Source organism: Haliaeetus albicilla, chromosome 10 (assembly GCF_947461875.1).
Source record: "Haliaeetus albicilla chromosome 10, bHalAlb1.1, whole genome shotgun sequence".
NCBI classification, from domain to species: domain Eukaryota; kingdom Metazoa; phylum Chordata; class Aves; order Accipitriformes; family Accipitridae; genus Haliaeetus; species Haliaeetus albicilla.
In genome coordinates, this window is record NC_091492.1 from 32,224,528 (window position 1) to 32,252,420 (window position 27,893).

Consider the following 27,893-nt stretch of genomic DNA (forward strand, 5'->3'; position numbering starts at 1 on the left):
TCCTGTTCCTTACAGGCCACAAAGCACTAAAAGCATCTTCCACCATTCTTACCAAGAATAATGGACAGTTGGTGTTACTTCAAACCCTGCTACCCCACCCTTCCAACCGGGATGGTGTAAGGTCCCTTCACATCCCACTGAGGTCAGTGATCAGCTGAAACCATTACTCCAACTCCCACCACATCCCCTCCCAAAGGCAAGCCACATCACCACTCACATGAAGGGTATTTTGGGGGTTTGGCTCTTCAGCATCCCCCTTTTCCCACTTCCCCAACCCCAGTGCAGCACGGTCAACTACTCACAAGCTCCTACGTCCAGCAGTCTCTGCTTCACCACAAAATACTTCAGTGGAGACTTCCCTTTTGCCAGTGTTTTTACAGCATATGGGAACTGCTCTGTGACATTTTAGCTCATTAATACTGTATTTCCACTCAGTTCACAGGAGGAATGAAAGCTTGTTCCAGGCTAGTACATCTGAAATTACAAAGTTCACTTAATACGCTTAAGCTTTTTAAAAAACATGGTATACCCTGTAACTGGATGACTCCTCACACTCGCCCTAACACTTTTCAAGCCCCTGGCCAAAGGCTGCAGATCAGCAGCAACATGCTACCACCACTCACCATGCAGCCACCCAACCATCAGAGCAGGCTGCTGGCCTTTGATCAACTGCCAGATTACCCTTTTGCTGTTACCTCATTACTGCAAAAACACTAGGGGCAGGACCTGGCAATTACTGGGCAAAGCAGTATTATGAGAGCCTGCCAGCTCAAACACAATAGCAGTTTCACGTTACATATGCATACTTACACAACCCCAACAGCTGCATAACATCTGCAGACTGGCATTGAACTTCAGCCAGTGCTTCAGCTAGTTATGAAAACACTTATACAACCTCAGGAAAACCATGGCTGAAGCATCAGTTATGCTTGACAGGCATATGTAAGCCTTACATTGTCCTGGTTTCAGCTGGGATGTAGTTAACTGTCTTCCTAGTAGCTGGTACAGTGCTATGTTTTGAGTTCAGTATGTGAAGAATGTTGATAACACTGATGTTTTCAGTTGTTGCTCAGTAGTGTTTAGACTAGAGTCAAGGATTTTTCAGCTGCTCATGCCCAGCCAGGGCACCTGACCCAAACTGGCCAACAGTGTATTCCATACCATGTGACGTCCCATCTAGTTTAGGAACTGGGAAGTGGGGGGGCAGGGATTCGCCGCTCGGGGACTGGCTGGGTGTCAGTCGGCAGGTGGTGAGCAATTGCCCTGCGCATCATTTGTACATTCCAATCCTTTTATTACTACTGTTGTCATTTTATTAGTGTTATCATTATCATTATTAGTTTCTTTTTTTCTGTTCTATTAAATCGTTCTTATCTCAACCCAGGAGTTTTACTTCTTTTCCCGATTTTCTCCCCCATCCCACTGGATGGGGGGGAGTGAGTGAGCAGCTGCGTGGTGCTTAGTTGCTGGCTGGGGTTAAACCACGACATACATAAAGCAGTTTTGCAATACCTTTGTCAGTGGAAGCTATGTAACTGCAGTTTATGAGACAGCTAGATTTGGCTAACGGCATGAATAGTTGTTCACATAACTCAAGACATGAATTTTTGTGGATGCAACAACTTTATTGGAATGAACAAGTGCAGAGAAATTTTTACTTGGAAGGAAGCAAGCAACAACCAGCCAGTTCAGTTACCACCCCTCAAGCGCAGCACAAGATGCAGGGTGGATTCCTTCTGGATGTTGTAGTCAGACAGGGTGCGCCCATCTTCCAGCTGCTTGCCAGCGAAGATCAGCCTCTGCTGATCAGGGGGAATGCCTTCCTTGTCCTGGATCTTGGCCTTGACATTCTCAATGGTGTCACTGGGCTCAACTTCTAGGGTGATGGTCTTGCCGGTCAGGGTCTTCACAAAGATCTGCATGCCACCTCTAAGACGCAGCACAAGATGCAGGGTGGATTCCTTCTGGATGTTGTAGTCAGACAGGGTGCGCCCATCTTCCAGCTGCTTGCCAGCGAAGATCAGCCTCTGCTGATCAGGGGGAATGCCTTCCTTGTCCTGGATCTTGGCCTTGACATTCTCAATGGTGTCACTGGGCTCAACTTCTAGGGTGATGGTCTTGCCGGTCAGGGTCTTCACAAAGATCTGCATGCCACCTCTAAGACGCAGCACAAGATGCAGGGTGGATTCCTTCTGGATGTTGTAGTCGGACAGGGTGCGCCCATCTTCCAGCTGCTTGCCAGCGAAGATCAGCCTCTGCTGATCGGGGGGAATGCCTTCCTTGTCCTGGATCTTGGCCTTTACATTCTCGATGGTGTCACTGGGCTCAACCTCAAGAGTGATGGTCTTGCCGGTCAGGGTCTTCACAAAGATCTGCATTTTTCTCTGGAAGAAGAGAAACCACTTAGCTTCGTCACTTTTCCCGTTCCTTCCCACGGGAGGCCGCAGCGAGGCCAAGCCGCGGGAGCCCAGCTCCCCCGAGGCAGCCCACCGGCGGGTGCCGCTCCCTGCGAGCGGCCTGTCCCCGCTCCACGCCCTGTGACGTCAGAGTAAAGGATCCGCCCACACCCCCAAGGTAGGCGGGGCCACCCGGCCCGTTCCCCTTCCCGCCCAAGGCGCTCGCGCCCACCACCATCTTGAGGGACCGCTGCGCCTGCGCGGCCGCCATTTTGCCGCTGGCTGCTCATACTCCCTTCTCCCGCCCATGTCCGCCGCCGGCTCGCGGTGCTGCCGCCACGGGGGAGGGGAGCGTCCCGGCCCACGCCCCGCCCGCAGCCCGCCATCTCCTCCAGCCGCATCCCCTTCCCCCTCAGCACATACGCGTCCCCCGCCCGGCCACCCAGCGCGCATCTAAGCCCTGCCGGCGCCACGACAAGCGGCTCTACCCTGCGCTTTCCCCACGGAGGCACGGCGAAGCCAAGCCGCGCAGCACTCACCGCGGGGCTCGCAGGCCAAGCCGACGGAACGACGCTCTCCCACACTCACGCAGCTGCAACTGCGCCACACATTCCCCTCCCGCCCCTTATATAGCCACTCGCGCCCCGCCTCCGCGGATCAGATCACTCCGCCAGGCACTATTTCCCCTGTGGTGCGTGCCGTAGCTCTACCGTACGAGTGGAAGGAAGCGAGGCCCGGCAGCGCGGACGACTCAGCGCCTCGCGCGGTGAGGCGGCCCGGTCTGGCGGGCGGGGGGCGGCGGTAGTGAGTGCGCAAAGGGGCGTGGAGAAAAACCTGGCGTGGAACCCTCGGAGCGGGGCCGGGGGCTATGGTGCCTCGGCGAGCCGAGTCCTCTCTGCTTCAGAGACGCCCCTGTGCCTAAAGCTTCTTGTCAGAGCCATACATTTTATTGAGGGATTTAAACCCCTACAGTTGTCTCCCTGCTTCAAAAGCGCCTCCTTGATTTTCTTCCCTCGGGCAGGGTGAGGGGCAGCTCTGCCCACAGGCCTTGTGGGGAGGCAGTTTGTGAGGCGCCTGTAGGAAGAGGGACTGTTGTTTCAGTCAGAAGGAAGCCGTGTAGTTCTATTGAAGAAGCTCCGATGCGTTTTAGCGTGACAGAGGGAGAGAAGTGGCAGGGGAGCATGGTGTCCCCCCCCGGGACCGGTGTAAGCAGGCACAAACCTGCTGGGACTGGCACGGGCGAAGCCTGCGAGCAGGTTTGTGCCAGGCCCTCTGTGCCACCATGGCCTGTGGAGAAAGGGACAGGGAAGACAAGTCGCTGTCCAGCCGCCTTAATGATGCCAGGACATCTGCCGGGGCCCGAGGCCAGGGCAGCCTGAAGGGCAGGGAGGCTGCAGGAGACTCCTGCCAGGGGATGGAGATCAGGCAGCCCAGAGAGGGGAGAGCTGAAGTGAGGGACAAAGAAGGCCTCATAGATAAGATCAGAGTCCTGCAGTCTGCCTGAGATATAATCAGTATATATATATGCACACGTAAAGTGGACTATGCATCTGAGATACAGTGGAGTTTATAATGCAGGACTAAGGCCTTGCCACTGGGGCAAAATCAATCATAAATAGAAATAATAATGCCTATTTCTTATTCTGTTCTCACTTACAGAGCACCTTCGGTAGATTTCTGTTGCACTCAGTTGGCTCCTGTGCCATCCTTGTCAAACTATACAGCAGTTCAAGGGCATCGCTAAGAACAAAATGGGGCTTTGTTTGCAAGATTCATGAGATGCCATTCGGTTCAATCCGCCTACAAAATCCTTCGTTTGCTGGCACCCAAAGAAAACTGCTGCCTACCAGACAGACACAGATAACACCCAGGGCTGCACACCAGTAGGAAAGGAGCAGAGGCCCAGCAACAGCTTTGTGATTGGTTTGAGGGAAACCAGCCTGCATTTCCCTGACATATGGAGCTTTTAGAGGAGGGGAATGCTCTGGGGAGCTTCTCAACTGCTGGTGGGCTGGGTTTGTATTAAAACTCAGCATTGCACTAGTAATAATAATCTCAAACACCCGGGTTGTTTAACTGGGAAAAAAACAAAAAAACCCCACAGAAGTCTTTTGGTTTCTTCTCAGGTTAGAATCATGTTCAGTGGCTTATATTGTGTGCGTTTGGAGTTGTATAAACATAAAAGACTGGAATAGCCTTTCAGATTTAGGTCTGCCTCATCTGAAAGTGAATAATAATGCTAAGCTTATTCTAGTTACAGAATGAGCACATAGAACTGGTCTGAAAATAGTCAAAAAGGCACATGGCAATGTATTTTGTAACAGACATGATAAGAGTTTTGTAATGGGAAGAAATTAAAATGATACAGTGCTATTCTTCATCTAATTAGGGTAGACAGCCAACCACTGAGCATCCTGAGTGAGTTTGTACCTGGTGTCTGAAACAAATGGTGGAGCAGCACACCCCTAAAAGTTCAGATTTGCGTTATATTCAGGTTGCAAGGCAGATGTTAGGCCCGAATGCAACAGAGTCCTTAAATACGGCTGGCTGGTTTGCAGAAGGAACAGTGCTTTCCTGAGCTGGGAGGGGCTTTCTGTGAACAAAGCCACTCGGTGTTTCTCCTACACTGTCTGTACAAGTACCCCTTGCTACGATTTCAAGACAAGCTTGGTGAACAGTAGGATGTTGGTCCTAACAGACCATGACCTATTATACTGACAGATACTGATTTCCTGTGCCAAAAAGTCTTGTTACTTTGTCCCTGTTACTATAAACTCTCTGGGGCAGGAACCATCTCTTTCTTGTATTCCAGAAGTACAGCTGCCCAGAGAGATCCTGTCCAGGGAGTTATTTACAACAGGGATCTTCACACTTACTAGTGCTGTAGCCAAGCATTTGGCTCAAAATAACAACTAGAAGCAACACGAGTAAATAAATAGCACAAGGAGCATTTTAACCACTCTGGCAGGAAATGTCATTTTACATCTGTCAGTAGTCAGCTCTCCCTACCAGAGAGAGCTGGATATGCTGTTGATAACTGAACAGTGCAGATAAAACAGCTGGTAACTGAACTGAGTAGATAAAAGGTGTTTCAAGCTCTGTGTGTGCTTTGGTCTCTCTGTGCCATACGTTTCAGCTCTTGTGGCTCTGAAGAGTTTCCTGGGTGAGAGAGAACAATGTGAGCCCGGCCAACACGAGGAGATCAAAGCAAGAGGGCTTTCCCGAGAGCTCCTTCCAACTGTGTTCCCAGTGAAGCCTGGTCATGCTGCCAAGGGGCTGCCACTGACCCTCCAGCTGGAGCAGGACAGCAGACGAGAGCGGACACCGCAGAGCCAGCTCAGAGCCAGGGAAAAGCTCCTGCACCATCACAGCCAGTGAGTCCAGTCACCTGTGGTGTCCTGGCATTTGTGCCTTCCCCTTTGTCTCTGGCTCTACAGTGCAGACACCGTGAGCATCCTCTGTGCTGACTGCAGGTTTGCACGTAGCCAGCTCTGCTAGGTTCTGGGGTGGAGAGGTGTCAGGCACAGCTGACAGGCCAGCATCCCCCTGCATTTCAGGGTTTAGTGCTTCCTTCCTCCTTTCGGGCTGCTCTGTGTCTGCAGGGCCTTAGTGTGGCAATGAAATACCCAGAGAGACATGAGAATCCTGTGTGTTTGCATAGTCCCGAGGAGAACCGACTGACAAAAAAACCAAAACAATTTTATGCCACTGGGAAGCTGCCCACCGTAGAGCCTTTTTGGGTAGCACGCTCACGGTGCAGTTTTCTGTTGTTTAATGTGACGTGGCAACTTTAACCCTCGATAAAATAAACCACGGGGGGGGAAAAGAGGACGAGGGCCTCTTCTGGAGATGCCGGGGATTGAACCCGGGACCTCATACATGCAAAGCATGCGCTCTACCGCTGAGCTACATCCCCCTGCCCCACGCTGCATGCTGTGCCCGGCGGCCAGGTCCGGGAGCCGCGCTTTTCTTCCCTGATGGGATGGGGGGGAGCAGCGATGCGGGTGTCTGCGGGGAAGGGAGGGCAGAGAGGTGCTGGGCGCGGACGGCACCCCGCGCCGTGAGGGGACACGGCCAGCCATGGGCCTCCCAGGCCCGGGATCGGGCTGTGAGCGGTGTACGGCAGTGTACAAAGCTCGGTGTGAACTTCAGACAGCTCTTAGAAGTACGGGAACGCTCTGGGTCCGCACACGCAAAACTGTACTACTTTTTTTTTTTTTTTCCTTCGGAAATTAGAAAAATCCGTTCCGGAAGAAAAAAATAACTCAAAATAAGAAAACATTATGCAGCCTCCCCGTCGGGGAATCGAACCCCGGTCTCCCGCGTGACAGGCGGGGATACTCACCACTATACTAACGAGGACGGCCTGGCGTCTTTTCCCGGCGGGCCGGGCCGTACCCGAGAGGCCGCCGCTGGGCAGAGCTCCCGGCAGGCGCCTACCGCGGGGAAGCGGTTGCTGCCGCGAAGCCCCCACACGCGTGAGCGCTGACACCCGGGGCAGCGGCCCCTCCTCCGGCGCGGGGGACCGCAGACCCGACCCCCGCTCCGCTCGGCGGCAAAACGACCCGCCCGTCAGCCACGGGGTGAAAGAAAACGGCTCTGCCGAAACCCGGGATCGAACCAGGGACCTTTAGATCTTCAGTCTAACGCTCTCCCAACTGAGCTATTTCGGCCGCAAGAAACCCCCACGCTGGCCGCGGATACGACCCCGCCCAGCGCACCCGTGGGTGCCTGTGGCCCCGGCCCTTGCCTGCCCTTCCCACGCGGGTTTCACCCACGCAGAAGCAGCGCCCAGTTCCCGGGGCGTTCAGGGGTTCCCCCCCTCCCCCTCCTTCCCACTGCTTTCCAACCTCCCGCAGGGCGGGGACGGGACCCCAGGCAACCCCCCCGCCCCCCAAATAGCAGCAGCAGGGTGCTCAGAAAGCACCCCGGGAAGAGCGGCGGACCCCGACCCCCGGCACAAAAAGCAGCTCCGCCTGCTTTACCTCACCCCCCGCCGCAGGCTGCCCCGCGGCCCGTCGGTTCCACGGCCGCGTCACAGACAAATCCTCGCGTGGGGGCCGCCGGGGAAAAACGGCAGCCGGCGACAAAACAAGCGACCTCCCCGTCGGGGAATCGAACCCCGGTCTCCCGCGTGACAGGCGGGGATACTCACCACTATACTAACGAGGACAGGCACGCAGCGAGTTTTTCCCGCCGTCCGCTATAAGGACGCGTCCGCCCCACGCAGCGTGGGCCTCACCCCGCGAAAAGCCGCCCGCAGGCCCCGCGCTGCTCCCGCAGATGCTGCGGGCGCCGGGGCGCAACGCGGGGGGAGCGGCGCGGGGAGGGGCGGCGCGGGGCGGTCAGCCCGCTGGGCCGGACGTGCGGCCCGCAGCACGTCTCTATGTGCCGCGCAGAAGCGGCGGTGCAGCGAGGGGATGTAGCTCAGTGGTAGAGCGCATGCTTTGCATGTATGAGGCCCCGGGTTCAATCCCCGGCATCTCCACTTGTTTTGCCCCCGATCTGCCAAGCCGGTTGTTTTTGCTTCCTCTCGCCCAGTTTTCCAAAGGAGCCGTTTATTTGTAAACGGGCTCGACCTTGTCCTTTCTTTCCTTCCCTCCCATAAGCATAGAGCAGTTTGCAAACTTCTGCTGCAATTCTTGCTAGAGAAAGGTGCCCAGCCAAGAGCTCACACCACCCTCCTGCCCGCGGTCATTGCTAAACACCATGGCGCTGCAGCGTGTACGTTATAAACACACAGCTACAACAGGCTTGCTTGAAAACAGAGGTTGCTGTTTCATCAGCTTTAGATATTTTTAACACTTGCCTGTGTCCTGGCCTGCAGCCCCCGAAGCACGTGGGAGCCATGGGAGCAGCGGGTGCAGGAGTGCCAGCCTTTTCTGTGCTTGGGTTGCACCAGCTTCCTCCAGAAAGCAAGGACAGGAAGGTCACTGCCCACACCTCCTCATGTTGCTGTATTACAAGCAACAGCAAATTAACACACCATAAGCGCAGGGTTTACCAAGGAGGAAAAAGCTTAGGTGAAAGGTGAACTTCAGCCATCCATTTTCTTCTGGGACTACCACAAATTCTTGCTGCACAATCAGCAGATGGCATGGTTAAAGTCTGCCCCGTTTCCTAAAAGCTGCTGCATCCCCAGAAGTGCTCCAACCCACAAAACGCAGGGTGGCTCAGGAGCACCAGGCTCAACAAAACAGTACTGCCAAACCATATGGCAGAGCAATGGCACCAGGAGATCTGAGTGCTTGCAGCACCAAACCAGGTATGAGGAGAGATTTGAGAAAAAAAAATACTGAAACCAAGATTAATGGATACTCTGAACTCATGGCAAACTCCTAGAGAAGCAGGAAAAGAAATACTAGGACTGTACTGGGTCTGGCTGGGCTGGAGTCAAATTCTTCATAGCAGCCCATAGGCTGCCGTGTTTTGGATTTGTGACTAAAACAGTGCTGATAACACACCAGTGTTTTGGCTTTGCTGAGCAGTACTTACACATCAAGGCCTTCTCTTCCCCCCCCCCTCCCCCCCCGTCGTGGTTTAACCCCAGCCAGCAACTAAGCACCACACAGCCACTCACTCACTTCTTCCCCATCCAGTGGGATGAGGGAGAGAATCGGGAAAAAAAATTAAACTCATGGATTGAGGTAAGAACAGTTTAATATAATAAAATGACAATAATAACAACAAAAGAATTGGAATACACAAAACAAGTGATGCACAATGCAATTGCTCACCACCTGCTGACTGATGCCCAGTTAGTTCCCGAGCAGCAATCCCCCCCATGCCAACTCCCCCCAGTTTATATACTGGGCATGACATCACATGGTATGGAATACCCCTTTGGCCAGTTTGGGCCAGCTGCCCTGGCTGTGTCCCCCCTCCCAACTTCTTGTGCCCCTCCAGCCTTCTTGCTGGCTGAGCACAAGAAGCTGAAAAATCCTTGACTTTAGTATAAACACTACTTAGGAACAACTGAAAACATCAGTGTGTTATCAAGATTCTTCTCATACTGAATCCAAAACATAACACTATACCAGCTACTAGAAAGAAAATGAACTCTATCCCAGCCGAAACCAGGACACCCCCCTTCTGCTGCCCCCATGAGCAGGCCAGGGCTGGGCAAGACACTGGGAGGGGACACAGCCAGGACACCTGACCTGAGCTGGTCAAAGGGATAATGTGTGCTGTATAATGTCAGTCATGTTCAGATACCAGCTGGTCATTTTGTAGGAGGTGGTGAGTAGTCACCTTTGCATCATTTCGATTTTTTTTTCTTCTTCTTTGTCTTCTTCGCTTCACTAATTAAACTGTCTATCTCAAACTCACGAGTTTTCTCACTTAAGCACTTCCTGTGCTGCCAGAGGGATAGGGAGCAAGTGAGCAGCTATGTGCTGTTGAGCTGCTGGCCAGGGTCAACCCACCACAAGGACCAAAGGTTCAGTCTGCATTTGGATCTGCAGTGACGCATGAGGAAGAGTCCACAAAGGTCTGAAATTCTGCTTATTGCAGCATCCCACGTAGAAAACATTTCTCCCATCCAAACCAAGAACTATACATATTTATTACAGTTCATATGACTAATATAGTCCAAAGAGAAACTTCAGATTAAAAAAAAAGTCTGTAAAATACAATGGATAAAATTATCCAGACAATATTACAAAATACCAGCAAAACAGCTGGTCGGGCTTCCCAGAAAACCAGAATAACACCCAGTTTGCTTACAAAAAAGTATCGCTACCAGTTAGCGAGTCCATCTGTGTCATCAGATTTCCAAGGAAACACAAACTCTCAAAACATCTTCAAGAAAAGGAGTCCCGTCAAGAACAGAGCCAGGCACTTCACAGTGCTACTGGTGGCCACTTCTGGGCTAGATCATCATGCATAGCTTCAGGGATCCACTGACAATAGGCTGCAAGCAAATCTAGAATGAAAGAGAGGAGTGATTAGACAGCTATGGGAGTCAGGGACTGGAGCTGTTTTGCTGGAAAGACAAGGTCCTGTGGCGTCACCCTGCTGAGAGCAAGAACCAACTTTCCATCACTGGAACAGTGCTGGAGCTTGGACACCTGCATGCAGATATAAAAGTATCAAGTATGGGAGAATTACTGTGAAAGCCACCACTGCATCACTTTGCAGCTGCTTCTATGAAGAACTCTTATAATCTGGTACCCTAATATTGAACAAAATCCATTTTACCTGGAAAAAAAAAAAATTTCCCGTATCCACTGACAGTACTGTCATAGCCCAATTTTTCAAAAGTCCAAACCAAATATTTTAACTGTGGTTAGAATTACAGAAAAATTCTTAAAATACAAATAAATGTTGCTTTCTAAAGTACAGGGAACTCCAGTTCTTCACAAGACCCAAACACAGAGCATTACTGTTTCTGGTGAGAAAACAGCAAGTATTTGGAGCTTATCAAGTGAAATCACCCATTTTTTAAATTACAATTCAGCAACGCTCAAGGTACTACAAAGTCTGCACTGATATGACTAATAATTAGAGCAAGCAGAACACTTACATTTAGGATTTTTCTTCCATGCAGCCATTAAAGCATCGCGATTATCACAATTTTCTGCAACTAGAGCCTGCAGGAGGGATTCTGTCCTGGGCTGAAGTCTAAATCGGCGCAAAATAAAATGGTGCAGTAAAACAATGTTCATTAGCACAGTTTAGCAAAGTGTTACAGCATTCACCTTACCTTTCTGAATTTATACTCTTAGTATTTTTAACAGGCTAAATATAGATGTAGAAATACATGACCTCTGGATACAGAGACATGTCATTGGCTCAAGAAAGTTCACTAGAAGTAGTACGTTCTCCCCACCACAACTTTTTGTTGTTAAAAGAAGTAGCAGGTTGCTCTCGTTGCTGACAGCATGAAATTGTCTGCTATGCAGCTGCATAGCACACAGTAAAGCAAAAAGGTCCCACGCTGAACTCTGAATTGACTAAAAAAGGAAAATACTTTGCAATTGTGGGACCCTCAGGTAACAATTTGTGACATCAATCACTTTTAACAAAGCTTTTCAAAATCCTTGCATCTGTCAGTTCACAGAAAACTCAGAGAAAACTCAGAGAAAGGTTATTTTGGTAAACAAGAGAGGACATTGCAGGGATAGCAAGGGAAGCAATAGCTGACAGTCCTTTTGAAGGTCACAGTTCTATAAACGTAATCAAAACCACAAGAAAAACACAGCCTGTTGCAAACATGTTTTTGAAAAGAAATAAAGACAATATAATTGGCCAAACTGCAAAGAAAAGCAAGGAAGGTAGTAGTGCTCATCTGAGTTTCTTACATGTGAGCAATTTACTTGTATGAAGCAGCCTGCAGAGGTCAGTGTGACCAGCCGGTTGCCTGTTCTTCCACACTGCCCTTAGAATAGCCCAATTCTCTCGAGACACAATTTTTCTTGGTAAGAAAACTCATTTTCCTCTCCCTGCAGCTACAGCCGAGATGACTATCTAGAACACCCTTCCCAGCATTGAATTTTTTTAATGTAAAAGGAAGTTAAAAGTGTTCGGTGGAGACAACAACCTTAAGTTTGTTTTTAAGAACTTACTTGGACCATGTCTTCAGCATTATGAGGGGACTGGACAGCAGACACCGGCTATAAGAACGCAACTTTTCAATGACCTGGAAGATTTGTTATAACAAGTATATAATGAACAATGTAAATTAACCGTTCTGCGGAGACAATCGTCAATGAACTTGGGACTGCTACAGACTTCCACCCCATATCCTCTATTACCACCTCTCTCCCATCCATGTGTCCATACCAATCTTGTCCTTAGTGGCTTGCTAGATGACTCTTGTGTCTCCAAATAGACAAAGACATGAGCTATATTTTTTTTTTCCTCTGCAAAAACAGGACTTAAATTTGGGGTCACGTTCACCCAAATGCCGATTTTCATGCTGTTTCGTATTTTAAAGATATCTTCCCCACCCCACCAACTGCAGCAAACTCCTCCAACCACCAGCCAGTTACGAGGAATGGGCATGTGCACAAAGGCCCACAAGGCCCATCTCCTCCAAAAACTGGGCTAAAAACTTATTGCTAACATCAAGGGAGTAACGCAGCTGGAACACACTCACCTTTCCTTCAAGCAGGAACCTGGCGAAGTATTTGTAACGATCAATACCTTCTGGGTAATCAACTTCCACAGCAGGGAGCTGCCAGCTAACTCGATCTGGAAAGAAAGATCACACCAAGTCTCCTAAATGCTCAAAGCAGAGGGTACATTTCCAAGGGAGATGTGACAACACAGGTGCTCAGAAGCAGCAAGGATACTGCAACCACCCAGCCAGCCTTGCTCCTTTACAAGGGAGCAGATGGGCATAAAATGCCCGTGCCAATGGGAAGATGCTGATATTTAAGTGCTACGAATCTCATGGAGCTACTGAAACCACTGTTAAGCTCTTTGAACAGTCCAAGCTGAGCTTGGCCTTTCTGGTCTGCTGATAGTCTTGTTAAAAGCAGCATGACAATAACTATAGAGCAGTTGTCAGACAAAACTTCGACACTTTTCAAGACACTTACAAAAGACACTTGGTCTGTGACATCGAATTCGGCCTGTTTCAGAGCAGTAAGATGGAGGAGGATTTTCCAGAGGCTTCCCAAAGTGGCAGTATGGTGGCAACAGGGCAGGAATCCACTCGGGTTCAACTACAGACACACCTTAGGAAGGGAAAACACACACCTGAATGCAGGCTTGCTGCGAAGGGCTGCCACTCACTAGCAGTCCCATGAGTACAGCGCATGGTCAGGATCTCATCTCCACAGATTTTACTTGTATCTCATTTTTCAAGTCAACTTTTTTACATTCTTCTGTTCAGAAACCAGCAATAGGTAGCTATTGCTGACAGAGCTGGTGCAGAGCAGCTATTTGAGAAGCTGAGCTTTGCTCCAGCCAATTCTGCTAGACCAAGAATAAACCAGGCCAATTTTTCTCCTGATCCAGATCTAGAAAGCTTAAGGATCCAAATCCCAGGAGGCAGGACCACTCTGTAAGAACACTCAGCCACCATAGCAAGGGACACATTCTGCTAAGGCATTTCTGAATTCCTCGCCATACCTGCGGAACAAGTAGGGACCGCAGCAGTCTCACCTTTCATATACAGTTTTGTAGTCTCAAGAATTTCTTGATACACCACAAACTCTGGGAGTTGTTTGAAGAGGACTGAGCTCGGATGGATGAACACTGGGTCGTCCAGGAGAGCAGTCTTTCAGAAAGCACAGAAGATTGAAGCAGAGTAAGATGAGTTACTGGCAATCCAATTTCTTGATTGCATTGAATTTCAGTCTCTCTCAGATGTACATTTATATGGTTTCCTTAAGCGATGGAGTTTTTTAATACCCTCACAATTTTCTGCTTCACCTTCTCTGGAGACATCAAGCACCTTGCAAGATGGACTAATGCTACTTCTTAGCTCTTTTATAACAATTCCTACATGAGTACTGGGAAATTGCAACACTGGAAACTTAAACTCTATGGAGAGAAGTTGTAGAAAGCCAGTACATGCAGTCCCAATGCTGCATGCAGCCGTAAGCCCAGGCTTTGCACAGGAGTGTCTTTCTGACACAGAGGGGAAGAAGAATTCAGTCAAATCAAGCTGTTTACCTTGTAGGCATTTTTCCATTTGTCATCCAGGAGCTCTTCTGCCTGAACCCTTCGGGCAACGTGATCCCCCAGCCCCGCCAGCACAATCTGTCTCAAGTAAGTTGCTTGAGCTTCTGTTGGGGGCTTCATCTTTGGATCAACATACAGACCAGCATCAGTGCAGACTGAGTTCACTGCGAGGAAAAAAGATGGTGAGTTAAGATTCAATAGAAAAAAAGGTTGTAACAAACAGCCCAGTTGATTTGTCACCCCCTCCAAAAGAGAATAAACACAACAATTTTTCTCAAAACCCACTTACCTGTTGTTGTCAGCTGCCCTCTCAAGCGCCTGATTTCCAGCATTGCTTTGTATCGGAGCCCATTTTCTTCACAGAATTTACGGGTACACCCAGCATATTCACAGGCTCCCACTGCCCCTGGAAGTGAACATTCAGGTGGAGAAAATGACTTAGCCGATCAGTTCTCCTAATTAAACCAAGTGTGGGACAGTACTGTCATAGTCAACACGTGCATATCACAGTTCCCACTCGTCATTAGCCTGGGACACTGGCAGGCTGCCCAGAGAACAGCCTAGAAAATATACTGCTGGACTCAGTCCTGCAGCACAAGGATGCCTTTGGTTGTATAAAGCTGAGAGCTCAGGGTAGCAGAGAGGAGAACGGAATGGAAGTTAACAGTATGGGGAAATCACTGTCTGCAATACCTAACATCACCATGAGGTCTCCTAGCTTTTGCATCGGCCCCTGCCCAGCCCAGATCCTTTGCATCTGTAAAAGCCTTGCTTTCTTCCCCTTGAGTTTCGCTGTCTCTTCCTCACTTACTGCTGGCCTAAAAGAAACACAAAACAGCATAAATGAGTATTGTGCTTACGCGCAGAGGGGCCTCAACGTAAAGAGAGAGGCATCAGCTGTGACAAGGTGATGCATCCTGTAAATAGGATGTCAGGCTAATTCACTCGCCTGTCAAACTCTTCAAAAAGCTCCCGGACGGTCATGGCAGACACTATGGTAATGGCATATGGCAGGCAATCATGCTGCCTGCTTAATGCCAACATCTTTGCATAGCGGGGGGCTACAGGAAAAGTGGCCATTATTCTGCCCAGGGGACTAATAGGGCAACTGAGCTTTGCTGCCAGCTGCTGCTTCAGCCTGGGGGAGAGAGAGAGAAGTCATGTAAGAAAGTAACTTCAGCATTAGAACAAGTTTGTGTTTCTGGGTGTGGCAGCCCAATTAATTTGATGTGTTTTCTCAGATTTTGTTATGTGCTGGTCCCAAAGGCTGGGAGAAAGATTCCTCTTCCTCATGCAGCTCCCACCTCCCCGGCATGGGGCACTCCTAGCACAGTCTTTCCCTGCCCAAACACAGCCAGGGCCAGTAAAACAAACACAGGTGAACCAGAGACTGTTAAAATGATGCCAGTCTCTGTACAAAAGCACATCCTCAGATGTGAGGGCTGAGACGGAAAAGCACGCGGGACGACAGCAGTGCCCACTGCCTCAATAGTGGAGGCCAAGCAGCAGTGCCAAGAGATTTGTGGGGGACCACAGACACTACCTTCCTGTCATAGGGGGTTCCTTCAAAGCACCCAGGGCTATCAGCAACTCCTCAGCTGCTGCAAGTGCTTCTGTTGAAGGTGGTGTTGGGAACGGGAAGTTGATTACCTAGACACACCAAGAGAAAATGCCTCTCAGTACTACTATCATCGACATGGCTCCCACTGAAAACCAGAGTCTGAACACAGTAAGAAGTCCTGGAAGGCAGCAAGACCCTCCCCTCTGGTTACATACACCAAAGAGAAACATTTAGGATGTTTGCCAGAAGCAAGAGGAAAGGACATATAATGAGAGGAAACGCTTAGAACAAAAACATTAGGAAACAGGAATACCAGCGCCACCCTCAGCTGCCACTGACTCCAGGCACCGCCTAGGGCAGCCTGCTTTAAGGCCTAATGTTAAGTATTGTGCTTTCTGAAAGCGCTCAAGTATCTCTAAACCACAACCCCTGTTTGGACAGGGTTTTTTTTTCATTCCTAAGAATGTAAGAAAGCTCTTATTACCTGGACAAACATGTCTATTAAGGCCTGGTGGAATTCATAGCAGCTTCTGCAATTAGCAGAACTAAAATCAAGTCCCAGGATCCTCACTTCTAACACAAGGCACAGCCTCAAGCAATGACAATAAAAGGCATTTATTTGTGTTTGTTTCTGGCTCCTAGGGGCAACCACTTTAACGAGCACTGTAGCACAAAGCCAATTTACACCTCACCTTTTCTATATTTAATGCCTTCATTTGCAGAATCAAGTCTTCTACCGGTCGCTTTGTTATTTCTGGAGCAGAAAATTTCTCAAAGTCCATGAAGACTGCTGAAGAGTATAACCTAGTGGACCAGAAGTGTTGCTTAAAGACTTAAAAGAAATCTTAACTCAAAAGATACGCCTGAAAAATTGGCAAGGGATTTTAAAAAAGGCAGCTGTGGGTACTATTTACATAACCATGTAATTATTTAATGGTTGGGGCATACCGCCTTATTCACAAAAAGCTGACTTGGCTTGGAGTGGAATCTACGCTAATCTGGCCACCAAAATAAGGGTTTTCAGCCCCTGAAAAGCCAAACTGTCAAATCAACATCACCAGCGACAGTTTATGTTTGGCTTCACCTCTCCTACTTGAATGAAGAGCACACAAAACTAAAATGTTTCAAGCAGCACTAGGTCCTTATGAAAGGGGCAGCACGATGACAGAAGCTGTCAAGTTCATGCTAACACTCCTTGGGCTTTTTGTTTCTCCTAACCCTCTCCATGGCAGGTAGCTAACCTGTAACAGTGCCCTGGTTCCGTCCGGCCAGCCCGACCTGCTCGCTGGTTAGCTGAAGCTTGAGATATCCAGGTGACTCTGAAAGACGAAACCCCAGTAATTTTGTCATAGAAACGTTTCTTGACCTTTCCACAGTCAACCACATATTTGATGCCTGGGATGGTAAGCGACGTTTCAGCCACATTGGTGGCTACAACACACAGTCTCGTGCCAGGAGGAGGAGCCCTGAATACCTACAAGAAAGAGATGGGCACATGAAATGCACGGCCAACAACGGAAAAAAGACAGGCAGTCAACTCAGATGGGTTGCAAAGGGACGACAACGCATGTGGCATTGCAGGCGAAACCCAAGAGTGAGACCAAAGACTTAACTCCGTCTCCAGCTCTAGAGGTCTCTATTCAACTCAGTTAATCCCTCAGAAACATCCACAGGGATTCCAGGTGGAACAGACACCAGTGTTGAGTCGTACTTAGACATACTGCTGCCACCTCCGAAGCCCAAGAGGGAATGCAAGAATTTGTATGAACTGCCTGTTGGCAGCGTGATCCTGATGTGTCCCAGGGCCATGACTAATTTTAACACGCTGCAGGACTGTCACTTTTCATCTCTCCCAACCTGCTGAACTGGCACATTAGGGAGATCCCAGCCTAAGTAAGGCCTGCTCTGATCCCATCCCAACTTGCCCATTGGGCCATTCAAGTCTGCCACTGATGGATAGTCCAAGACGGAAATTTTAACTCACAAAGCACATGTGACTTTAGACAATGATCACACATATCTATAAGGATCATTTACTCACTGTGACAATAAATCCTTTACCTTTGCTTGTTTCTCTGGTGCTAGCAAAGAATAGAGCGGGAGCACATACAGTGGAAGGGACGAATCAGATTTCTCATCTATGAAGAAACAAACCAATATTGTTAAATACACAGTAAGTCAACTTCCAGGCTTATTCCCAGCAATGTCTTCACAAACATTTGTTTCATTTAAAACCAGTAAAGTATTTGGTACAAAGCTGAAGATGGAAAAACTTAATAGCTTTTCCATGACACAGGTCTGCTGTGTTATCACACCAGTTTAACAAAGGACAACTAGCTTATGTTGCACATTTCACAGGTGACAGGAGATATGGAATTTTTATTTTGTAAGTGCCAAACCTTCTTCTGAGTCTCCATCTCCTAAATCAAGGTCAATATCAGACCCTGCAATATCATCATCAGTTTCAGCATCTCTGTCTTCATCTCCTTCATCCACTGGTACAACAGAGTAATTGTCCAGATCAATTTTGGGGAGTGTCTGAGAAAGACAGGAAAGATGACCACAGAGCATTAAGCGGGGGGACACAAACAGCACTTTTTATTGCTTTGAAAGCAAAGCTGAGCACTTACTCCAAACATTTGTTGACCTGAAGGTGAAAGAGGGATTGAGAGATTTCATTTGTATTTTAAGGCTGAGGATCAGCATTTTGTAATTGGGAGAGGAGGAGGGGAATAACCCAAGTATTTCAAACAATTTTGTGACGAGCCAAGCTTCTTCACTTGGAGGACAGTGGGAAAGGGTAAAATTTCTTTACTTCAGGCCTCTTCAGCTACCAGGATCCAACGTCAGTGGACAGTATATCTATAACATCAAGATCTCCTGCTAACAAAGCACATGTAGGACTTGGGTGGAAGCCAAATGCTACCCTTCCTCACAGATGCATCAGTCCCATTTGTTTGGGTAACAAATGGCAAGATGAGGAGCAGCCCTGGAGCCAGCAAGTCTGAAACTCCTTCCATTACAGTTTTAATGGTCAGTACTCAACTGAAATCAGTCTCCTGCCCATAATATCCAGGGACATATTTTAGCACTCTGCTGCTCATAAGGCAGCAGTTATCAGTGTAGGTAGTATTACTGGATATCCTGAGGGGACATATGTAGGCTACAAGGCTTCATGCAAGCCTAAAAAAGTCTGGTGCAAAACACAGCTACACAGGACTACTGTTTTGCAGGGAGGTACCTGCTCCTTCCTGACTCTTGGAGAAATTCTAGTCATCGCACATTACCATAACTTTCTTCCGCTTCCTCGATTTCTTAAATTTTCTGATTTCTTCCACTGGTTCTTCTTTGTCATCATCTCCTACAAAAACAGGCAGTGAAATTACTGTTAGCTGAGCATGCTTTCCCTCGGAGAAGGCAGTGGGGAGAGTCTGGTCCCACTCCCATCTTTTGGGGGATTCAGAAAGTGTCACAGCATGAAAGAAACAAACAGTCACATTGAAGGCAGAGGGGACAGGGATGACACACAAGTTTAATGTTGTAATTCCATTTAGAAACCATATAGAGGATTGACAGCATCACACACAGCAACTGTATGCCTTGATGTTTAGGAGACAATTAGCTGAGCTATAGTAGAATTCGACTTTCTAAAGTCATCTTGGGAAATTCCACTATCCTGGAAATAAAGTCACCACTTTAATTCACAACCAACAGAGTAAGTGAAGAAATGCAATGGATTCTGGGGAACTGGAAGGGATCATACACACAAACCTTTTCCCCAAACTCAAAACAGCACAAACTTAACGATCAGTCATCAAAATCATCCACAAGCCCTTTCCCCAACCCTTGATTTGTGGGGTTTTTTTTAAATAAAAACTTATTTTTAGGTGCAAAGCAAGCTCACTTCTCAGTGGGATAAATTCAAAGTTTAACAGTCCTTTATTCTATAGCATTACCTGCAGTGTTGTTTTTTTGGAACGGAAAGGCTTTCCTTAGCCTTCTACAGAGAGCGTGAACTTCTGCCTGGCCTGTTAAAAACACCAAAATCCCACCTGCAAGAGAAGAAATCACTCTCAACCTCAGCATAGATAATTCACTAGGAAAGCTTCAGATCACATGGTTGATAAAAGACAGGTTAAATATACTGTGACGTAACAAGGAGGAACAGGGTGTTTGACTGCATCTGTCTTCTACTACTCCCTCAAGAAGCATGCTAATGCTATGATTTAATTGAAGGGTAATTTTCACATCAAAAGCCTTCGAAGTAAAAGCACACCATACATCATTGCAGTCCCATATTTAAACTTACAAAAAAAACCCCCACCCAAAAACAAAGAAAAGAAAAAAACAAAAAAAAAGCTCCCCCCAAAAACAACCCAGAAAACTTTAGACATGTTAAATGTAAAGAATTTGAGAGGTTCTCAGCAATGACCTTACCTGAGGGCAACATTCGATGGATTTTACACACCTTTCTGAAGCACTCCCCACTGTAGTCATCTAGGGGAGTTTTCTTGTTAAAATGAACAGTTACAGGGAATTGCCTTGCATCTACCTAGACAGGAAATACAAAAAAAAAGGGTTGGTTTGCTGTCGTAACTCCAGCACAATCATTACAGCTTTCATCTGTTCAGCTCTTGGTTTTGATAACCTACAAAACACCAGACCCACAGAAGTTATCAGTGTTGTCTACCCTGAACACCACAAAACCAAGCTAGAAACCAAAAATTTCCTCTCTTTCAGATCAACTCAGACTGAGGCTTGCTAGTTCTCCTGAACTGTAACTTACAGTTTTTCAAGATAACCAGATTCTGCCAGGGCAGTTTTCTGATAAAAGTGGAAAGAAAAACACCAAGTCCCAAAAGAAACAATAGTCTAACAAAATAACTATTTTTAAATTGATATCTGAAAGATTTCAGCACCAACTGGAAAGATCAGAGTGCCTCTATTTTTTAATTGGTTTTATAAAGGAAGCCCTCACTGTATTTCAGCTGTTACATCTAACGCAGATCCCAGTGAGGAGAACGATACCTGAATAACAGGAGGTGTAACAGAAAACAGCCTGTTGTTATCGGTGAAATCTTCAACACGAAGGGTGGCCGACATGATGATCAGCTTCAGCGGCAGCCCTTTCTGCAGGGACATAAACGTGTTATTCTGTGCCTGAAGGCATGCAGCAGGTAAGCTACACAACACACAAACCCAGAGCTGTTAGAAGGACTGGATACAAGTTTCTGCACCAAAGCACTCAAAATCTAAGACAACAAAAGCACTGTGTCAAGTGACAGAGGATACACAGAGCCTCAAATGCAACGTGTCTTAAAATACACAAAACCAGACGCTGGCAATCCTGATGCTGAGAGTGTCCTGCCTCTCAACACTGCATTCTCTCTCCATCCTAAAGTAAAACAAACACAAATGCCAAGCACTGCCCTGCAGTCCACCAGCCCCAACATCAGGCAGGATCAAACACTCCATGATGTCTGCTCCAAAACTAAGCCCTAAGCACTGCTGTTGGCAGTTTATTCCAGTGCAACAGTAAGCATCTTGCTTTCTAACAGGCTGCCAATTTTATTATTTACACGTGTCTTGCGGCACTGTAAGTCTAAAATTAACTGCATATTGCCTGAAAAAATTATCTGTTGGTACTGATATGTACTATTTTTCCCCTTTTTGTAGGCTCTGTGCTTCTTCGATCATATGGAAAGACAAACACATTATCTGAGCATTATTTCATGGTTTCCATCAGATTTCCATCAACTGCCACACCACACACAGTCCCTCCTCCCATAGAGCCTCTTCATGTCTAACACCCTCCTCCCCAGCACATCTGCATCTCATACATCAATACTGCTTCTCTTACCTTTTCACGAAGAGGCACAATGCGAGACAAGAGGCCTATCAAGATATCCGTGTACATACTCCTTTCATGGGCTTCGTCAATAATAACGACTTTGTACTTTGAAAGCAGAAAGTCCTGAGAAGAAAGATTGATTTCACCACATGAAGCCTCAACCCAAGGACATTTTTAAGTCAAGACAACCTATGGCTACACAAACACTGACCGCCCCCCCGCCCTCCATCCTTATGGCTGCTGTCTCTCCCACATATTTGAGCACAGTTTAATGTGTTTAGCCTACATGAAGCAGCTTAGTTCCCGAGAGTATCCTCCTTGCTCTCATTTTACACAGCAACATAACCTAACTTTTAGGGACTTGGGCAGGAATATAAAGGGTTGAGATGAAACACATCTCCGGTGCCGAAAGGGGTTTTGCTTTGAAAGGTTGGCAACAAATCCACACAAAGCCAACTGGCTCTCTTCCTAGCTATACAAAATACTTTCCTTTTTATAACACTGAGGACAGCAACTTACCTTCTGAACTTCTTTCAGCAGCACACCATCCGTCATGAACTTGATTTGTGTTTCATCTGTAACATTTCCTTCATATCGGATTTGATATGAAACCACTCTGTGAGGAAATGCCAGGGTAGCCACAAGAAAAAGCATGGTGAGAAACAGAAAATTCACATTCAGACCAGGAGGCAGCCTTCAGCCTAACTAAATTACGACTTGATGCCAAGACAAGACAAAAAGCATACCATCAGGTCCCCAGAGCCTAGCACACACAAAATGCTACAAGCTGGGATACACAGCAATGTCACTCTGAATTATTTCTCCATTATGGGGTGCTTTCTCACATGGAGACAAACTAGGAGCACTTCCCAAACTAGGACCACTTCCCAAACACCACTTCCACAAAGCTCTCTCTAAAAAGTAACTTACAACCATTAGTAGCAACAAATCTGGCTTTTTTATAGACAACCCCAGAGAGGAGTTTATAAGTAACTTCCCCACAGTTCTTCGCCAAAGACTGAACAAGCAACGTGCAAGTCTTGATTTCAGTCTATGCCATACACAGAGCATCTCAGTCTTACCATCCTAGCAAGGTCTCAGCTTTTTTCTCCTCACCTGTGTGACAAGTTCATTTCCTTAGCAACTCGCTGGGACATGGACACTGCAGCCACACGCCGAGGCTCAGTGATCCCAATAGTACCGTTTGAACTAAAGGGGTGAAGGAAAGAAAAGGAGAGGTTGTTTGGCTGCTTGTTTTAAAGGGAGAAACACTTAGAAAGATGACAACAGGATTTCTGCACAATGGTTCTAAATTAAGTAGCATCACTCACACAGTATCAATTCTAGTTGTAGTTAGAAGAAAAAGACAGAAAGGAAGCTTCAGGATTACCCTTCTATTATATGTGTATTGATCTGAAGATGCATGTATCACAGGAATTTTTTCCCCAAACATTGTCTCTCTAATTGCAGCTCACTGAACTCCAGTCTCCCTGGACATCCTTCTGGCAACAGGGTCAATTTCAGAAGAAACTCAGGCTGGGGCAGCAGCACAGAAGCTGGACACATCCTGATGCAGCTCACAAGAAGCATCTTATGAAGTGCCCAAGCTTATAAATGTTACCAATAGTGCCAGATGAGCCACAGCTATTTTAAAAGATGTTCTTAAGAAATACACACATTTTCTTGCAAAAGTAAAAACAAACCTCTGGAAGCAGAGGTTAAACTATGTGAGATGGGCAGACAATAAAGCCCCTCTGTAAAAAACAGGCCAGTGGCTTTGAAGGAAATTTTTACCCTAGAGGTTTCAAAAGATTGGTTACGTGGAGAGAGACTTTTGCAACTCAGTCTTACTCCCTTCAGATTTTTTAAAAGCCCATTCAACATGGTCACTACCACTGCACAGAAAAGACCAGGTTCAGTTCAGGTTCAGTTCAGCCATATCAGAAGAAAAGAAACAAAATCAGAAGTGACTGAGTTGAGCTTGAATTTTTCTAATTACATTTGCTGAATATAAAAGACGACTCATACCTGGCATAGCCAGCTTCATAGAGAAACTGAGGTACTTGTGTGGTTTTACCACTTCCCGTCTCTCCACATATGATCACAATGGGATTTTCACTAATGGCTTCCATGATGACTTGCTCTTCAGCAAGGATTGGAAGCTTTAGTCTTGCTTCCTAAATAATATAAAACACATATTTCAGTTGCACTTTTTTGTCTCTCTCTCCCTTTTTGTTTTCCCCAGGATTGAAAACCGATTCCTTTCTCAGATTACAAAACCCAGAAAAAGGAATTCTGCAAGCTTTGTGGCTCGAAAAGCTCTAAACCAGCTAATACCACACGAGCATGTCCCAGAACACGCAGAGTCATCAGAACAGCTTCCCAGAAAGCAGCTGGCAAGCCCTGCACTTTAATTTGTGAAACCAGAGTCCCTGGAGTTTATTAATATAGCACTTCAAGGAAAAACTCATTTCACAACTCTGTCTTGTCTGTTCAGACACATGCAGAGCTTTTCCCATTTGTACAGAACGCCTTACCCACAGCAAATGGAATAAAACTATCCAGCGTAAGATATAGCATAATGGAGAGCTGAAAGTGACATCACAAGATTTTCCAGCAAAGAACAATAAAAGACTGCTAATAGATTCTATATTTAAAGCCAGAGACAAATGCCTATATCCTAAGACGAAACTAGTTTTCCTTCTGCTAGATTAGACAGGCTTAAAGCTCAGACATGTACATGTACAACTTGCCAGAACACGGACCCCAAGTGCACGCTGCTGCCAAGCAGTATTAGCAAGAGACACAAGATAATGCTACAGGGTCTGCAGTGACCTAATCTGATGGAAGATACCATAATTTCCAACCCCCTTGATAGGCACTTTCCTGTTCACAGAGTCTCACCTGAATCTCAGGAGACCTGTCCACTGGAATGAAAATCGCAGGCTTGCAAGATGGTTTGTTGGAGGCTGGCTGGCAAACTGGCACATGAGGACTGGCCGGCTTCTGGTTAGTCACTGCTGCCTTCATGCCTTCCTCTGGCTTTTCAACAGTATTCAAATCACTGGCTGACGACTTTTCAATTTCTTGTTTGTGCTCTTCCTTCTCCTCCTCAGAGCTACTGGGTTCTTCCTCAGGCTCCGATTCTGAATCTGAGCTGTGTCTTCTCTTGTTTGCACCACTGATGCTCCTAATCTTTTCAGGTACAGCAGTCTCTGGCTCCTGTATCATCCTAGAACAAAACATCAACACGTGAACATTTTGGTCAACATTCTCCAGGACCTCAAGCCAGACATGTCTTCAGCACAAACCAGAGAAGTCACACCATCAAAAGTCACTGGCTGAGCCTGAACCCAGGTTTTACTCAAATAGGGAAAACTTCTACACCTGAGGTGTAGTGCAGCGCAAGAAGATGTTACGCAGAGAGGTTAACCCAGTTCTCCACAGATCTCCATTCTTGGAGGTTTGCACAACTCTGCTAGGTAAACCCTCAGCTGACCTGATTGCTGGATTCATATCTAAGCACACGCTATACTGACATTTACTCATTTCTTCAGAACATGTCTGTAGTTTAATTTATTTCAACTTCTGTCAAAATGCAGCTCTCGATAAATCCAGTAACTATCCAGTAACTATCAATCGATATTTTCCAATACAACAAAAAAGTAAACATTTATCCACCAATTATGTAGTTTGACATAAGAGTATGCAGATATAATTGTCACCCACCTTGTCCCTTATGAAAGGGAAGACCCAGTTATTTTAACTAACATTCTCTCAAAAGATTGTCAGTCAAACAAGAAAATAACTACCATACTATCAGATAAAAATAGAAAATTATTTAACTCGATCCATTCTGAAGAACCTGTATGCAGTAAGAAGAAAAAAAAAAAACAAAACAAAAAAAAACAAGCAAAAAAAAGCTAAGAAGGCTGCCAAGTTTTCAACCACAGTGATAAACCAGAATGGTTCTTTCCAAATAATGCTTTACCTTTTAGTCTGATACATGCGCTCCCCAATACCCAGTTTGGAAGTAGTGTACAGGAGTTTCATTTCTGCCTCAGAAGCTTGGACCTCATTCAGCTTGTTCAGCCATTCCGCTCGCTATTTGGGGAAAAACAACCAAAGTCAGTGCTTATTTTCACCAGGAAATAATTTCCTTTCAAGATTTGCACTTGAGTTTTAAAGGGTGTGCTCTGGCAAAACCTTGCTGGGAAGTTGTAAAGACGTTCCTTCTGCTACATGGTCAGTCCTTCCCGATGAAGATTTCAGCCCTGCACTAGAGCAAAAATACAAATGCAGACTTGACCCTTCATCGCTGCAACGAAAAGCTCAGCTGCACCCTTGAAACAACAGCAAAGAAAACGGATTTGAACTAAAATGCTGGAGTGAGGGCTGGAGCAATGGAAGCCTCCCTTCAACTCCCACATGTGGGACATAGTGCTGACAGGAGGTCAGACAGATGCAGTCTTAAACTACCTCTAAAAATAGAGCTCATTTGTCAAAACCATTATTCAGACACTAAAATGAACAGGAGTTTTGCCTGGAAAGCTTTTACAAAGACAGAAAAGCTCTATTTGCATACAGAAAATATACAAGAGCTGGAAATGAGTATTTCAGAAACACCAGCAGTAGCAGAGTTTGGGGCATCAACCTTTGCATTTTGCAGAAGGACAAAGCTTCTCATACAATCTGTTTCACAGAACAATGTCATTTACTCTGCTGATGTATTTCACGACACTCATCTATTCACTCAGGGTCAAAGAGAGAATGGGAACCAGGACCCAGATATGACAAGTTCCTGCAACAGCTGATCCACTGAGAGGGAGGTGAATGCTTTTCCCCACTGAAGCTAACACTCGAGAGTCCATGGGTGGTGGCATGTTTTTGACCACAATGCCCAGCAACGGGATGTCTAATGCTCTTGTAATGTGAACTCTTAAAATTCAGGATCTGCACGTCCTTGAGACACCCCTGATAGTTCACATCCCAAACACCGCTCGCTGGCACTGCAGAGCGGCTGTTCCACCTCTGGTTTTTCACACCAGCAACGCAATCGCATCATGTATCAGGGATTGCCAGAGTCACAGTGCAAGGGAAACCTCAAAAGCTGCTTGTTAACATCGACCTTTTCCATACGCCGATATTGAATTATTGTTTTAACAGAAGTCACAAAGCTGGAGTTACCAGCATGCAGCAACGTACCTGTCTTTTCTTCTCCTTCTGCTCTAAAATTTTGTGCAGGTTTTTCTTCTGTTTCTTGCTTAGGGGTTTCTTCTGCTGTTGCACAACACATGCTACTTTTTTCTTCTTTGCTTTTTTGGCTGGCAGGACCAGGGCATTACTTCCATCAATTCCCTTCAGCGTTGCTTCATCTAAAAGCATGTGTTTGATTATTCACCTGTGCCAGGTGGACTATTTTCAGCACGCTGCTTCACGGTCTTATCACAAACCATGCTAGATTTAGCTGTTTTAAACAAACACAACCCTCACCCCCAGCCAAAAAAAACCACCCCACATCATCAGCAAGGGCAAAAAACTGAACCATGAAGCTGGGGACGTGATAACCCCGTGCTTACTATAACCGTGAGGGTAATTTTCCTTGACTTACGTAACAACACTACGAAATCTCTGCCGTTTTCTTTAATTCCCCCAGGGTCAGGGGAGCAGCCCAGGACACAGCGTGTCTCCGGGTGACCCCGCAGGCTCCGGGCTCTCCCAGACAGAGGTAATTTTTAACCCTACAAATCTGTTCTGCTAAAGTTTGAATAATAAAAATATAATAAAAGTGGTTTTTTTAAACTAACATTTGAGAACACAAATGCTAAACACATTTATAGTAATTGCTTTGATGAGGAATTGCTTAAATGCAGTAATGGCTTCGATAGAGCTATTGACGCAAAGCCTGTAAGGTATTCAAACGCTTCCAATAAAAGTATAATACAAATACAGTCAAGGCATGACCACAATTCTCATCTCAGCGACTCTACGGTCGCGCTAGCAACGTTAACAACCCAAGTCTGCACTAACGAACGTGACGCCTGAGGAGAGGGGAGGGGAGAAGAGGAGAGAGCCGGGCCGGGCCGGGCCGGGCGGCCCCGACACGGCATCCGGGCCGTGACCCGCCGCACCTCCCAGCTCCAGCGGCAGCTCCAGCGGCTCGGCGGCGGGCGGAGGCTGCGCGGTGCCCTGCGGCAGCCGCGCCTTCCAGTTGTGCCTGCGGCGCGCCCGGCCCATGACGGTAATGGCGGCGGCGGCGGCGGCAGCGGCCCCACGTGCGGCTGACAGCGGCCGCCGCTTCCGGCCGTCTCGCGGTCTCGCGAGAAGGGGGCGGGGGCGCGGCGGGGCGCGCGCAGGCGCAGGGCGGCCGCTCGGCCCCGGCGGGGGTGGAGCCGCGCGGGTCCGGGGCGGGTCCGGGGCGGGTCCGGGGCGGGTCCGGGGCGGGTCCCGG

The 27,893-nt window shown here is 47.3% G+C and overlaps 2 protein-coding genes, 1 long non-coding RNA gene and 5 other non-coding genes across 8 annotated transcripts; 2 read left to right on the forward strand and 6 right to left on the reverse strand.

Moving 5' to 3' along the window:
- Nucleotides 1–1,604: 1,604 nt before the first annotated feature.
- Nucleotides 1,605–3,192, reverse strand: LOC104314827 (polyubiquitin-B). Its single transcript, XM_069794880.1, is given in 3 exon segments — nt 1,605–1,729; nt 1,731–2,384; nt 2,936–3,192. Coding segments are annotated over 2 exon segments (675 nt in total). The 5' UTR covers nt 2,379–2,384; nt 2,936–3,192; the 3' UTR covers nt 1,605–1,702.
- LOC138687459 (uncharacterized) lies at nt 3,033–23,453 on the forward strand. The gene is made up of 3 exons (XR_011326638.1): nt 3,033–3,162; nt 5,533–5,770; nt 22,913–23,453. It is a non-coding gene; the product is annotated as an uncharacterized lncRNA (long non-coding RNA).
- On the reverse strand, nt 6,241–6,312 carry TRNAA-UGC (transfer RNA alanine (anticodon UGC)). Its single transcript has one exon. It is a non-coding gene; the product is annotated as a tRNA-Ala (tRNA).
- Nucleotides 6,687–6,758, reverse strand: TRNAD-GUC (transfer RNA aspartic acid (anticodon GUC)). The gene has a single exon. It is a non-coding gene; the product is annotated as a tRNA-Asp (tRNA).
- Nucleotides 6,997–7,069, reverse strand: TRNAF-GAA (transfer RNA phenylalanine (anticodon GAA)). The gene has a single exon. It is a non-coding gene; the product is annotated as a tRNA-Phe (tRNA).
- On the reverse strand, nt 7,497–7,568 carry TRNAD-GUC (transfer RNA aspartic acid (anticodon GUC)). The gene has a single exon. It is a non-coding gene; the product is annotated as a tRNA-Asp (tRNA).
- Nucleotides 7,813–7,884, forward strand: TRNAA-UGC (transfer RNA alanine (anticodon UGC)). The gene has a single exon. It is a non-coding gene; the product is annotated as a tRNA-Ala (tRNA).
- Nucleotides 9,039–27,741, reverse strand: DHX37 (DEAH-box helicase 37). Its single transcript, XM_069794879.1, has 27 exons — nt 27,574–27,741; nt 26,648–26,817; nt 25,434–25,546; nt 24,347–24,674; nt 23,471–23,619; nt 22,559–22,651; nt 21,962–22,058; nt 21,452–21,565; nt 20,620–20,721; nt 20,029–20,143; nt 19,548–19,643; nt 18,879–18,952; nt 17,991–18,129; nt 17,653–17,729; nt 16,833–17,065; nt 16,284–16,395; nt 15,574–15,680; nt 14,980–15,168; nt 14,724–14,848; nt 14,320–14,436; nt 14,022–14,194; nt 13,509–13,623; nt 12,941–13,078; nt 12,496–12,590; nt 11,963–12,036; nt 10,921–11,018; nt 9,039–10,320 (listed from the first exon to the last, which is right to left on the reverse strand). Exons 1-27 carry the CDS (start codon nt 27,677–27,679, stop codon nt 10,238–10,240), a joined length of 3,432 nt encoding a protein of 1,143 aa, XP_069650980.1. The 5' UTR covers nt 27,680–27,741; the 3' UTR covers nt 9,039–10,237.
- Nucleotides 27,742–27,893: the final 152 nt, after the last annotated feature.